The sequence below is a fragment of the Pogona vitticeps genome, chromosome 7, assembly GCF_051106095.1.
Source record: "Pogona vitticeps strain Pit_001003342236 chromosome 7, PviZW2.1, whole genome shotgun sequence".
Taxonomy (NCBI): Eukaryota; Metazoa; Chordata; class Lepidosauria; order Squamata; family Agamidae; genus Pogona; species Pogona vitticeps.
Window position 1 is genome coordinate 10944442 of NC_135789.1, and position 13392 is coordinate 10957833.

Genomic DNA, 13392 nt, shown 5'->3' on the forward strand with positions numbered 1-13392 from the left:
AGGAAAAGGATAATTATTGTTTCTATGCGACATGCCTTTCTTGGGTTTTAGTTTGGATTTAAATAGGGGCAATGGGTTACTGAGAAATCAGCTAGATTTTTCAGTTAAAGTTGGAAAGGAACCGTGGGTTAACTGGCAATCGAAAGGGAAGGTATTATTACAAATGTAACTTTTAATGCCATGCCTCGGATAATATATAAGTAACTGTGTGATATTTTGCTGTATTAGGGGCTCAAGATCAAGAAAAAGAAATAAAAGAATAGGGGGCCAGCTTCTCCTCAGGAAGGAGGGACGTGTGTTAGTTCTTTGCATGTGACTCCCTTTTGTTTACAAGTATCATGTCGCTAGTCCTCAAGAGTCCCACGGGGAAGTCTGAGGAAAGTTCCTTAAAAAGAACCCCTCTTTTTCCTATCTTTTTCATACGGGATGCTTTCTGTGGTTCCCTCATTCCCCTGAGGGCCCTGAGAGTTGTTTCCACTCCCTCCCACCCGCCTCAGCTTTCATGGGGCGCTCCCACAACGCAGGACTTCGCCACCCCTTGATTTTGCTTTTCTTCTTCTTCTCCCCCTCAGAATTCACACTGGAGACCGACCTTACAAGTGCCCTCACGCTGGCTGTGAAAAGGCCTTCACGCAGCTCTCTAACCTCCAGGCAAGTTTGGAAAAGAGGATGATGGATGGCGTAGTCAATGGGGGGGTCATAGCAGGAAGGTGTTGACGGTTCAGCAGCGGGGTTGATTTTTCTAACAGGGAAAAGCACGAAACGTAGGGGACCGCGGAGGTTTTACTTTCGTTCCTTTCCGCCAGTGGTTTCCAACCTTAGGTCCCCGGGTGTTCTTGGACTACAACTCCCAGCAGCCTCCACGACTAGCTGTGCTGGCCGGGATTTCTGGGAGTTGTAGTCCGAGAACACCTGGTGGGGTGCTGCTTTACACCCAACCTGTTCACGCCTTTCCACCCGATCATCAAAGAGTGTCGTCTCTCTCACCCTGTTTCCCACTATGGACAGAAAGCAAGGGAGTCCGAATGTGGCTTCACAGGGTTGAAGCTCTGGGACTTTTTATTAACGGGGATGATGACTTCTTTATCCCGTGTGGTGTGGCAGTTAGAGTGCTGGAGATCGACATCGTTGGGGTCGAATCCCCACTTGGCCTTGCACAGTTATGGGAATGACTGGAGGCGAACCTTCTCCTGGCCTCCCTCGCTGGGTTGTTGTGTCACATTAAAGAGGTAGGGTTGGGTTGTTTTCATTTGGGGGGGGGGCTGCGCTACATTTGGAGAGTTCCAGGGACGCACAAATTGACCCCCTGACCCATCAGCGTCGCCCTCCACGGATCCTGATGATGAAACTTTCCAAAATTTTGTGTGTGTGTGTGTGTGTGTGTGTGTGTGTGTGTGTGTGTGTGTGTGTGTGTGTGTGTGTGTGTGTGTGTGTGTGTGTGTGTGTGTGTGTGTGTGTGTGTGTGTGTGTGTGTGTGTGTGTGTGTGTGTGTGTGTGTGTGTGTGTGTGTGTGTGTGTGTTTTTTTTTCAGTTGGAGCAGCAAAAACCTATTAAGAACCTCATGGCACCTGGAAGTCACAGAAATGGCCAGAAATCGTAGAATAGTGAAGTTGGATAGGGGCCCCTTAAGGCCATCCATTCCAACCCCCTGCTCAGGGCAGAAATCCTAATCAAAGGATATTATCTGCCACGAGGTTGTCTTAAGTTTTTCTTGAAGGCCTCCAGGGTTGGAGGGCTCACCGTCTCCCGAGGTCATGGGTTACATTTTTTTCCATTGTTGTACTGCTCTAACAATTGAGAAGTTTTTTCCTGATATTCAGCTGACTTCCCCCCCCCATGGATTTCCCAAAATGTGGAAGTATTGAATGCTATACATTGCATGATCTGTGGGTCTCTCTCATGGCCAGTTATGGTAAATATACCCAGGAGGAGTTTGTGTGTGTGTGTGTTAAATGTACACAGTAAATATATTTACACACGTACGCACACCCTCTTCCAGGTTATATTTACCAGAACTGGCCAGTAAAGAATATAGCCTTTTCAGGCACGGATAAGTGAATCAGTGGATACTGATCCCGCGGATGGGGGGGAACCTTACCACAATTTTCTCCTTCTGGGGGCCGGTGGGCTAGACTATGGCTGCCGCTTACGCCTGACAGGCTGTCGTCGCTCTCTTTCTTCCAGTCCCACCAGCGGCAACACAACAAGGACAAGCCATATAAGTGCCCGAACTGTTACCGGGCGTACTCAGACTCTGCCTCGCTCCAAATCCACCTCTCGGCGCACGCCATCAAGCACGCCAAGGCCTACTGCTGCAGCATGTGCGGGCGGGCCTACACTTCGGTGAGTGAGCCCCACACACACACACCCTCCCCGGTGGGGGACGCGTGAGCCGGATCGCTCAGCGAGAAGCCATCCCGAACCTTGTCTTTGACGCAGGCGTCGTGCGGCTGACCGAGTTTGCTGGGATTCGGGGTGGGGGAACCTTGGGGACTACTTATCATCCCCCTTTGCCAGCAGAGCCAAGAGGGAGACTGGCATGGGTAGCCCAGCCCTCTCTGGAAGGCCACAGAGAGAGAGAAAGAAAGCTTACAGTTTTTCGATGTCCGTGTTCTCCAAGGCAGTGCCTTGACGTGAGCGATTTCCGAATCATTTTTCCGCTTTGGCTCAGGATGGGGCCTACTTTGCCCCCTGATGGCCAAATATAAAATCTGGAAGCCCAGAAAGGATCGGGGGGGGGGGTGTTGCTATTTTTTGGCTCCTCACCAGGTGGGACCACATAATCCGGGTCGACATCCACCATAGTCCTCTAGGAGGGCTGGCTCTCCGCTTTGATCTCATCCCCATGTTTCCGCAGTGTGGCTTCCCTCTTCTTTGGGAGCCCCAGTGGGTGCCCAAAGCAGCCGGTGAGGTAGGAGGAGGTTTGGCCCGGGATGCGCAGGCAAGGAAGGAAGCCACAGGGGAACTGCCTCCCACAGCTTTGGATCAATTCATTGAATCATGGAGCTGGAAGGGCCCTAGAAAACCGTCCTGCTCAAGGCGGGAATCCAGATCGGAGCAGAAGGTGGTCCCGTTTTCTCTTGAAGGCCTCCCGGGTTGAGAGGGCTCACCCACTCCTCCCGAGGCGATGGGTTCCGTTGTCATACTGCTCTCCCAGTTAAGACTTTTTTCCACGATATTCAGCCAAAATCTGTCTTCCTGTAACTTGAGCCCATCGTGACGGGTTCTGCACTCTGCGAGGATCGAGAACGGATCCTTTGTAGGACCGCCTTTCAACTCTTTGCAAAGCGCCATCCCGTCTCTTCCCCCCCCCCCAGTCTTCTTTTCTCAGTTCTTCCAGTCTTTCCTCATAGAGTTGGGTTTCCAGCCCTCCTTTGAACTTGTTCCAGTGTATCAGCCTCTTTCTTAAAGTATGGGCTCAAGAACTGGACCCAGGACTCAAGATGAGGCCTAACTAGTGCTGAATCGAGGGGAACGGAATACCTTGTGGGATTAGGAGACTGTACTCCTGTTCATGCTTTCTGAAACAGCACTGGCCTTTTTCTGTAGCCACATATTCATATTTGCTCATATTCAGCTAGTGATTTATAACCATTTCAAGCTCCTCCTCGCTTGTAGTATGGCTGAGCTAGGTATCCTCCGTCTTGTAACGGTGTGTTTGGTTTCTTTTTTCCACTCACCCCTTTTAAATTTCATTCAGTTGTATTCAGCCCAGGGTTTCAACCTATCCAGATATTTTTGAATTTTGTTCCTGTTTCCCAAGGTATTAGCTAATCCATCCCATTTTGTGTCATCTCCGAATTTGATAAAGTATTCCCTGCCCTCCCTCATCCGAGTCATTCATAAAAATGTTGAAGAGCGCCCAGCCCAGGACTGAGCCTTGGGTACCCTACTTGTGACTTCCTTCTGGTTTGAGAAGAACAAGCACTCTCTGAGTACGACTCCATACCCAACTTTGTATCCTTTGTTGTTGCTTAATCGTTAAGTCATGTCCGACTCTTCGTGACCCCATGGACTAGAACACACCAGCCCCCCCTGTCTTCCGCTGCCTCCTGGAGTTGGGTTAAATTAATGCTGGTCGCTTCAGTTATTCTGTCCAGCCCACACCTAGTTAGCTTGCTCGTCAGGAGATCATGGGGTACTTTGGCAAAGGTTTTCCTGAAGTCAAGATATATTATGTCTACAGCATTCCCTCCGTCTATCAGGGTGGTAAAAAAAAAAAAAAAATAGATCAGATCAGTCCAGCAGGATTTGTTCTTGACAAATCCATGTTGGCTTCTAGTTCCTCCTGCATTCTTCTCTTGGTGCTTGCAGAGTGATTGCTTTCTAATATGCTCCAGGATTTTTTTTGTGGGGTTGAGGTCAGGCTGACTGGCCTGTAGTTACCAGCTTCCTCCTTTTTTGAAGAATCAGTTCCTTCAATACAAAATGACTTTGTTGGAGTACCCTGATTATTTTTGGAGTGCAGTTTTCATGACAGCTAAGGGGCTCTGGTAGGTGTGAGTTCCTCCCTCTCTCTGACTCTCCCTTTCTTGTCCCCCTTCTCTCCTCCTCTTCAGGAAACCTATCTGATGAAGCACATGTCCAAACACACAGTGGTTGAACATCTAGTGAGTCAACATTCTCCTCAAAGAACAGAGTCTCCGGGCATCCCTGTGCGGATCTCCCTGATATGAACCGCGAGGACACACCCTCCCTTTGCACGGCGGGTCTTCTCGACTCCCGGAACCAGAGGGGGAGGGAGAAGAAGGACAGAACAGCCTCGAATTGGATCACGTGAACCACGTTCTCCAGCACCGCCGCCGCCGCCACCTCCTCGGCTTCTTTTCTGGTGCGAAGGGCGCTTCCTTCGCTACGGTCAGGACCAAGGACAGATCTCCTCCTCCTCCTCGGGGCCTCAGCCTTGGACTGTATGTTTCGTGGGGGATATCTAGGAAGTATTTTTTGAGTTTGGGGGTCAGCCAAAGACAGTTCCACAGCACTTTGAACCGCCTTGTTTTCTTCCTTCCGTGGAGCCCCTCTTGATTTTCTTCCTTTTTTTTCTCAATCTCGTCTGATTTCCTCAATTTTTATTTTATATTTTGACGGTGACGATATTCGAACTAGAAGGCTCACCCCCCCCCCCTTTGGACTCTCCTCTGGAGTGACCGATAGGACATTTTTTTCGGACGGGGATTGGAATCCGATACGACGGGCGAGCGTTGCCGGCCACCGGCGAGGCCCGTGGCATGGCGAGGCGGAATTGGCGACGGCTTGGTGGCAACGTGAAAAAAGACACAACTTTGTGCATCCTAAACTCACAAAGCGTCTAGGTTGAAACGAGGAAGGGGGCGTCCCGGCTCAGAGCCATGCCAAGGTGCCTCCCCCAGGATAGGAAGGTGTGGGGAGAAGATTGCGCAGCTGGCACGGCCGGAGCGTGGCCCACAAGCTGGGGACCCAGGATTGGGGTACAAATAATAGGTAGCCTGCGTTATGTCAGGATCTCACTACCTGGTCACCTTTGCTGGGGGGGTGGGGGAGAGGGAGTGGTGTGTGTGTGTCAAAGCCCGCCTCTTTTCCCACAGTTATGGGGGGCAGCCTTTGGTGGAACCCCAGCAGCATCTGGAAGGATCGCTTAAAGGCCTCGGGACAGGTCTCTGGGAAAGAAAGAGAAGTTAACTTTTTTAGTTTCCTTTCATCGGAAGGGAGTCTGCATTAGGTTCTCCCCAGCTTCTGGCACCCCATGGGGAACGTTCCATGCTTCTGTTTCTCCACATGTGCATTTGGGGTGAGGGCAAAGGATTGCAACGGGGGGAGGGTAAACCCCCCCCTAAAGAATATGGAGGTCTACTGAGACCTTGAAGCGCGAGGCCGGCAGAGCAGCCTGCTTGTGGCCCTCCCGAGGTTGCTGAACTACAGTTCCTATCAGCCCCTATCCGGGCGAGAAAGTCGCAGGGCATTGCGATTCAGCCGTGTCTGGAGCCCCTCTGCCACAGCCCCAGATCTCTGCAGTTCAGTTGAAGTTGAGGCTTCTCATGTCCTGCCGTCAGCCCCTTCTACACATTGTGGCCACCCCATTTGGGTGCAAAGAGTGAATTTGGAATTGGGGGGGAGAGAGAGAGCCTTTATCTAAGACTGCTTTAACAATGGGTGCATCCTTTGCCAGAGAGGGGACCTCATCTGGTGCAGAGAGGACCTAAAGGTTACCAAGAGAAGTTTTGTTCTTTTATATGGTCTAGACCACCTGCCCTCCGTTCCTGGCTCTTCCCCAAGAACGCCAAGTCAAGGTTCCACACCATGAAAGCCACAGAGATAGATAGAAGATGGCTTCTGGCCATGCCGTCTCAAGAGCATCTGGCGTGGCGGTAGAGTCTCTTGGGTCTCTGTGTCCCTGTGAGAACTGAGCCATACCCCAGACACTTCCTGCAACCCATCAGCAGATGCCTCCCTGGTAGAAGCAGCAGTGTCTCTGGAGGTTCAGCTGCCACAGTGGCATAATTTTCTGTCCCTGTCTAGTATTATTTTTATTATTTAACGTGTATTTCTCCCACCTGCCTGGAAGCTATTTTAAGGGAGTGTTAGGGTGTTCCTTCTGTCCCACAAAAGCCCCCAGACCGGCGAACCACAAGAACAAAAGGGGGAATGAAATGCAAACACGGTTTCCCTAGATAGCAACCCTACCACCTTTGCTGTGCTCTGAATTTGGACATTTCTTAGCACATGTTGGCCTTAGGTGCCTCCATCCTGCTAGATTTTGTGGGTCAACCAGTCATCCTACAATGGTCAAGAACCTGCAATGGTGGAACCAACCAACCCTGGCCTGCCACACACCCCCACCAACTCCACAGAAACCATTGTGGGACCCCCAAGTGCATGGATCCCCCCCCAAGCACCCACTAAGGTTTGCTCCCCAGTAGCTGTGGAGAAGGGCTGTTTTCTTTAGTGACTTAGCGCTGTGCTGCTATAAGACTGAACGCTAATCCAAGCTGAACCTATGTTCCTCTAAGCCAACTGGGCTGGTTGTGGGGTGTGTACGTTCGTGCAATACAACAGTCGCACCATACATACACACGCACAACTTCATAGAAGCCTCTTCCTTATACGCTTTTCTATTCTTTTCGGAGAGGGGAGGCATTGTGAATTTAACTGTCATTTCTTTTTTTAAAAAACGAAAACACTTTTTAAGCCTTAAAAATACCGTTCTGCTTCTTGATTTTAACCTGGTTGGTTCTTCCTTTTTTGTGTGTTTATATTGATTTGGGCCTCTCTCTCTGTCTCTCCTTTTCTTTTTAAAATCCCCCTTCCCTTCCATCTTGATGTTGTATGATATTCAAATACTGTAGGTTTTTTTTCCAGTCAGCATGTTAATAACTCTGTAAATAGGACTCTTATACATAATGTTAACATCCTTTTTTTTTTCTATATAAGAGCCCAGGTCACATCTAGTTAGATCCCTAGTTATTATTATTATTATTATTACCTTATTAATGGGGGGAAATGGGGGGGACTTTTGTTTTATTTTTTAAAGGGTCTCTTCTTGTTCTTTCTCAAGTCTTGCATTGTGATAACAAAAACAACAGGCAGAGGAACCCAGTTCCTCTCTCTAGCGCCCCTCCCAAAAAAAACGCTCTTTGCATTGTTTTAAACAAAGAAATGGAAGATTTTAAAGAAATTGCTTTGTATTTCTCTCTCTCTGTGGTGGAAAAAATATGAATAAAAATGTCTTTGCATTCTTGGGCTCGACTGCAGGAGTGCCGGCCTTTTGTCTCTGGGGTGCGCGGCGGCAAACATCCCGCACTCACCTTACAGAGGGAACCACTACAATGCCCATCATCCTTGCCAGTGGTCCTTCAGAGGGCAGGACCCTAATCACTGAATTCCAAATGGAGATTCCAACGAAAACAAGATGGGGAGGGTATGGAAAAAATGGGGAGAGAGGATGATCACAAGATTTATTTATGCCTTCCGGATCCTTCCCATTAAATTTGTTCCGTTTCTGCCAAAAGCCCAAAGGTAAGCTAAATTTGTAACTTTTTTTGTGATAGCTTAAAACTAGTTGTTACTCATTTTTGTCCTTATTTTTACTTTTATAAGTTTTTTAAGAATCTAAAGTTAATTTACTTTTTTTTCATTAAAAAAAGGTGAATAATAATGTGCCATTAAGTCAATTCTGACATTTTCAGTGTGTCCCAGGTAAAGAGAACAGTAGGACCCCTGTATCCATGGAATCAGTTATCCACGGCTTCACTTACCCATAGCCTGAAAATATTAAAAATATTTTTGAAATCCAGACAAAAAAAATATTTTTAGAATGTATTTACCAGAGCTGGCCACTAGAAGGAGCTAGAGATAGCGCTGAATTATTGTCATAGAATACATAGCATGGTCTCTGATTCCCTCTAATGACCAATTCTGGTAATACATGGTGAAAATACCTTTCTGGATATATTTTTTTCTTAATGTGCTATGCATTTGCTATTTACAGGGGCCCTACTGTACTCACAAGTGGTTTCCCATTCCTCTCTTCTGAGAGCATCCTGGGACTGTGCAGCTGGCCCAACGCCACCCAGGCTGGCTGTTCTCCCAGGAGGCCCACAGTGGGGGAATCAAACTCCCAACCTTTAACTCCGCAGAAGAGGGGAGCAGTAAAATTAGAAGCATGGAAAGGTGACAAACTCACAGCAAAAGTGTCGGGGCTTGATGACAAAGTGTTTGGGAACTAGACAAGGATGTGAATATCTTCATAAAATCCCTGGCTTACACTGATGGGCAGGGAAACCTCCCATAACTAACGCTGGGTTGCTTTACCGTAGATTTCTTGCCCTAGCCAGAGAAATTATATCCAGGGATCCCTTCCAATCCTGCATTCCTGGGGGGGAAAAGGACGAGCTCCCTGCCCCCCCAGGCACAAACAACAAAGCCGCCTAAATTCATTTCTGGAAAAGGAATTTATTAAAAACCAGGTAAGGAGGGGGGAGAACAGTAGAAAGACCTTTGTTTCCAGCCCTGAAGGCTGTTGTAAGTGGCCAGCACCGGAGGGGGTGAGTGGGGGGGGCACAGAGCCCCGAGAGGGGAACAGCTCAGCTGCTCGGCCCCTTATTTTCTCCTTTTCAGCCGTTTTCAGGAAACAGCTGGGTCTCCACCCATCCTGCCTGGAAAGAAGGGGGGAAGGTGCGGAAGGAGTGTGTCTTTTAAGGCAGTTGAAGAAATTGGTCCAAAAATATATATGTATCAGAAAGCAGTTGCCGAATATCCCAAGGTGGGAGAGAAAGCGAGAGGGAGATGAGGGGGACCTGGGACAGACGGACGGCTGGGGGGGGCTGATGGTTCATGGACGGCTTTGCCTCCTTCCGGAAGGATCCGCTAAGGGGAGGGAAGCCCGGTGGCACCCTTATGACAGACCGGAAAGGGGAACCGATCGGAAATCCGGTGGGGAAGGGAGGCTCCCTGTTCGCCAGTCCGGTTTTCCCACAAGGGGGGGGCGAAGTTGCCTGACACACACACACCCCAAAACGCCCGTCGGAAGGAAAGCTCGGTGGTGCTGGGGTGGAGAACGAAGTGGGAGGAGATCGAAAGAGCACTATGCGGCACCACAGCCACACACACGTCTACACACACACACACGCACAACATTTTTCTTTTTTAAGGCAACGTTCCTGTTTGGCTTTTGAGGTTTTTCCAGGGAGGCCAGAGTCTTTAAGCCGATTGTTCTGGACGCCTCCAGGGTGGAAGAGTACCTGTTTCTAGCAAGGAAGAAAGGGGGGGGGGTTCCTGATTGCCACCTCCCCACACCCTCGAAAATCATCCCCCCACCCGGATTTTGGCCGTGGAGGGTTGAAAAGGGGAAGCTAAAATGCTACATATTTATTTACACCCTCCTAGCCTTGCCCTCTGGCCAGCAAACCCAAATTGGGCAGAGGGCTGGGGGGGGGGTCTGTCTCGGCCAGCCCTTCCCATAATGGGAGAAGCTTTGTGCTCAAGTGATGTCGGGGGGGAATACGAGGAAGCAACATCCGTCCTTTCCCGGTGGCTGCTAATCCCTTTTAACGCAAAAACTCGAGGCGTCCCTGCTGGAGAGCCAGATCCCTTCCGAGGCTCCCTAAGAATCCTTCAGCATACAAATACGGGCGTAGATTTTGAGAGCGGGGCCCAGTTTGATGTTCATGGCGCTCATCAGATGGTCTTCCTTGAGGAGTAAGAGAGCCTGGCCATCTATCTCTTGCGCCCGGAACTCTTCTGCGATCTCCTGGCAGCCTGCAAAAGGGAGGGAGGGAGGGAGAGAGAGAAGGGACCACACACACACACACACCCCATCAGCCACGGAAGAGAGGGCCGCCTGCACCGTTTCTTATCCAAACAGGGAGCAAGGTCGGGCCCCACCGTGGGGATTCGGCTCAGCCGGTCTGTGCCTCGTTCCTCTGAGCTACGGGTCCAACAAGCAGCGGGAGACCGGATTCAGAACGAGGTCTACACCGGGCCGTTAGAACAGGTTGAATCCTAGAACCATGGAGTGGGAAGGGGTCCCGTAAGACCATCCAGTCCACCCCCCTGCTCAAGGAAGGAATCCAAATCAAAGCAGATCCGACAAGAGGGTGGTCTCCTTTGACCTTTTAATGTCTCCGGCGTTGGAGCGCTCACCACCTCCCCCCTGAGGTCACTGTTTCCGTTGTCATACTGCTCTTAACAGTTAGGAAGCCAAAAGCTGGCTTCCTGCAGCTTGAGCCCATTCTCTCTGGGATGACTGAGAACAGATTCTGCCCCTTCTCAGTCTTTGAAAAGGGCTCTCCTCTCTCTCCCCTTCAGCCTTCTTAAGGCTAAACCTGCCCAATTCTTTCCACCTTTCCTCCTAAGGCTTGGTTTCCAGCGCCCTGATCCTCCTCGTCACCCTCCTCTGGACTGGCTCCAGTTTGTTGGCCATCCTTCTTGAAGTGCCGTGTCCAGAACTGGACACAGTTTTCAAGAAGAGGCCTGGCCAGTGAGTGCTGAATAGAGAGGAACCAGTGCTTCGTGGGATTTGGAGGCTATAATAATAATGTTGTTGTCATCTTAAAACTGCAAAGTTGGAAGGGACCCTGTACATCATCCAGTCCAGCCCCTGTCATGGAAGCCCAGTGGGCGGAATCGAACTCCCAACCTCTCACTCTGCAGTCCGATGCCCTAAACCCTTGAGCTATCCAGCAGTTTTATGTTTCTGTGAATACTTCTGGGGTGGAGGACTTTTTTGTGTAAATTTACTGGGAACCCACCCAATTCTCAGCTAACCAAGCCCACCGTCCTCCCAGAAATGACACCAAGAATTGCAACTCCTTCATCACAACCGGGTTCCCTTAAAATGGGAGCCGTGATAGTTAAAACTGCAATTAAAGGGATCTCCTCTTCAGCTCACGATCGTACACAAAACGACACCTCACAAGGGGAAAAATCTGAAAGCTGGCTCCTTTTTCCACCTGTTAACTACTTCTACTCCAAATGCAAAGCAATGGTCAGGGTGGGTTTTTTCAAGAAAGCGATAAAAAATATTGTTCCAGCTACCCCGCTTTTTAAACTGCCTTAGGGAATGGCGATTTGCTGCTTTGCACAATATCTCAGGCTGCGCTCCCGTGCAGCAATAATTCACAGCTCCCCAAAACTGACAGGCTGGTCAGTTTTGCTTCTGCTTTCCCCACCACCACCACCTTCCAGCTGGTCAGTGTCCCTTCTTTCCCAGTGGCGTCTTTCCCCAAGAACCAGCTGTCCGATTCTCTCCCACAACCAGCGCTCCCCTTACCCGGCAAGGAGCGAATGAACTCGTAGACGTCCTCCACGTTCCACTTTGTGGGCTCGCTGGGCAGGAAGTGGTGCCCGAGGGCCACTAAGTCCCGGACGTGGACGTCAGGCAGCTCCATGTCCCGCTCGCCCGGGCGCCGCCGGGATGCTGAGGAACTGGCCGAGAGTGGGGAGAGGGGCTCCTCGTAGCTGGAGTTGTCCGAGCAGCGACTCGAGTCCTCCTGGCCATGGGTGAGCTGCAGTGAGCCTGTGACAGAAAGGGGCCCCGAACTCGGGGGCAGAGATACCGGAGCCTGGGAAGACAGGAAGCGAGAGGGAATGGGCTCCCTACAGCGGCAGTACTGGGTTGGTTGTTTTGATCATCAGCGAAGCCCAGGGTTTCAGGCAGATGGAGCTTCCCAGCCTTGTTAACACTGCAGGCTAAACCCAGGACTGCCTGCATGTGAGATGCATGTGGCTAATGAACCCAGCCCTTCTTGCATGTGAGATGCATGTGGCTTATAAATCCAGGACAATATCCATGTGAGATACATGTGGCTTATGAACCCAGCGCTTTCCACATGTGAGATGCATGTGGCTTATAAACCCAGGACTGCTTCATGTGAGATGCATGTGCTTAATGAACCCAGCCCTTCTTGCATGTGAGATGCATGTGGCTTATAAATCCAGGACAATATCCATGTGAGATGCACGTGGCTTATGAACCCAGCGCTTTCCACATGTGAGATGCATGTGGCTTATAAACCCAGGACTGCTTCATGTGAGATGCATGTGCTTAATGAACCCAGCCCTTCTTGCATGTGAGATGCATGTGGTTTAAAAATCCAGGACTTTCTCCATGTGAGATGCATGAGGCTTATAAATCCTGTTCTTATTTTCTAGATTAAAACCAGTTTTGTATCCAGAAAGCCACATGCTGAGATTCACTTTTAACTACTTGCTCAGCCATGAAAAAAATTATTTTATTTAAAGTATTTTTACCCCGCCTTTCTCCTTAAAAAGGACCCACAGCAGCTCACATCATTTAAAAACAACCCTTTAAAAGCTAAAAACGGTATAAAAATACTAAAAAAGAATTAAACAAATATTATATTGAAAATAGTAAATCAAATCAGTACTAAACACACATTTAAAAGCAACAAGGAACAACAATCAATCAAAAAAGAAACCACTCAGGCAGCCAAGGGAAATCCTGCCTGAAGAGAAAAGTCTTTGTCTACTTGCAAAAGGACAGCCAAGATGGGGCCAGGCTGGCCTCCAGTGGGAGGGAGTTCCACAGTCTGGGCGGCAGCCACAGAGAACGCCATCCTCGGATGAACTTAACACCCAGGGAGGCTCATAACAGGACATACGGTCCAGTTGTATTTCCTCATCCTGGACAACTTCACATTTGTTCTTGAGATGAAGTCAAGCTTGCCATCCCGAGATCGCAGGCTGGAAGCCTCACAAATAAACTAAGACAACACTTTATCCAGGATAGATAGGGATGTATAAAATTACAATAGCGCTCCACACCTGCGATGGTGAGAGTGACAACACGGTTCACAAATACACCTGGTTTTTAAATAATGTGTCCTCCAACACACTTGCAGTTCTTAAACAAAACAGAAGCACTGTGTCAGCTGGATTTTCACCCATATCCGTGAG

At 49.5% G+C, this 13392-nt stretch overlaps 2 protein-coding genes across 13 annotated transcripts in view; one reads left to right on the forward strand and one right to left on the reverse strand.

Moving 5' to 3' along the window:
* The window catches only part of ZNF362 (zinc finger protein 362), a 38087-nt gene extending 30365 nt beyond the window's left edge, over positions 1-7722 (forward strand). For all 9 annotated transcript variants that reach the window (XM_072977765.2, XM_020781165.3, XM_020781163.3 and 6 more), the window contains 3 exons: positions 573-651; positions 2185-2343; positions 4560-7722. In XM_072977765.2, the coding sequence (XP_072833866.1) occupies positions 573-651; positions 2185-2343; positions 4560-4676 (355 nt within the window). In that variant the 3' untranslated portion in view covers positions 4677-7722. The remainder of the gene's footprint in view (positions 1-572; positions 652-2184; positions 2344-4559) is intronic.
* Positions 7723-8908: 1186 nt separating this feature from the next.
* PHC2 (polyhomeotic homolog 2) overlaps positions 8909-13392 on the reverse strand; it is a 57479-nt gene continuing 52995 nt past the window's right edge. For all 4 annotated transcript variants that reach the window (XM_078378916.1, XM_078378915.1, XM_072977763.2 and 1 more), the window contains 2 exons: positions 11747-12038; positions 8909-10233 (listed from right to left, as the gene is read on the reverse strand). In XM_078378916.1, coding sequence (XP_078235042.1) covers positions 10079-10233; positions 11747-12038 — 447 coding nt within the window. In that variant the 3' untranslated portion in view covers positions 8909-10078. The remainder of the gene's footprint in view (positions 10234-11746; positions 12039-13392) is intronic.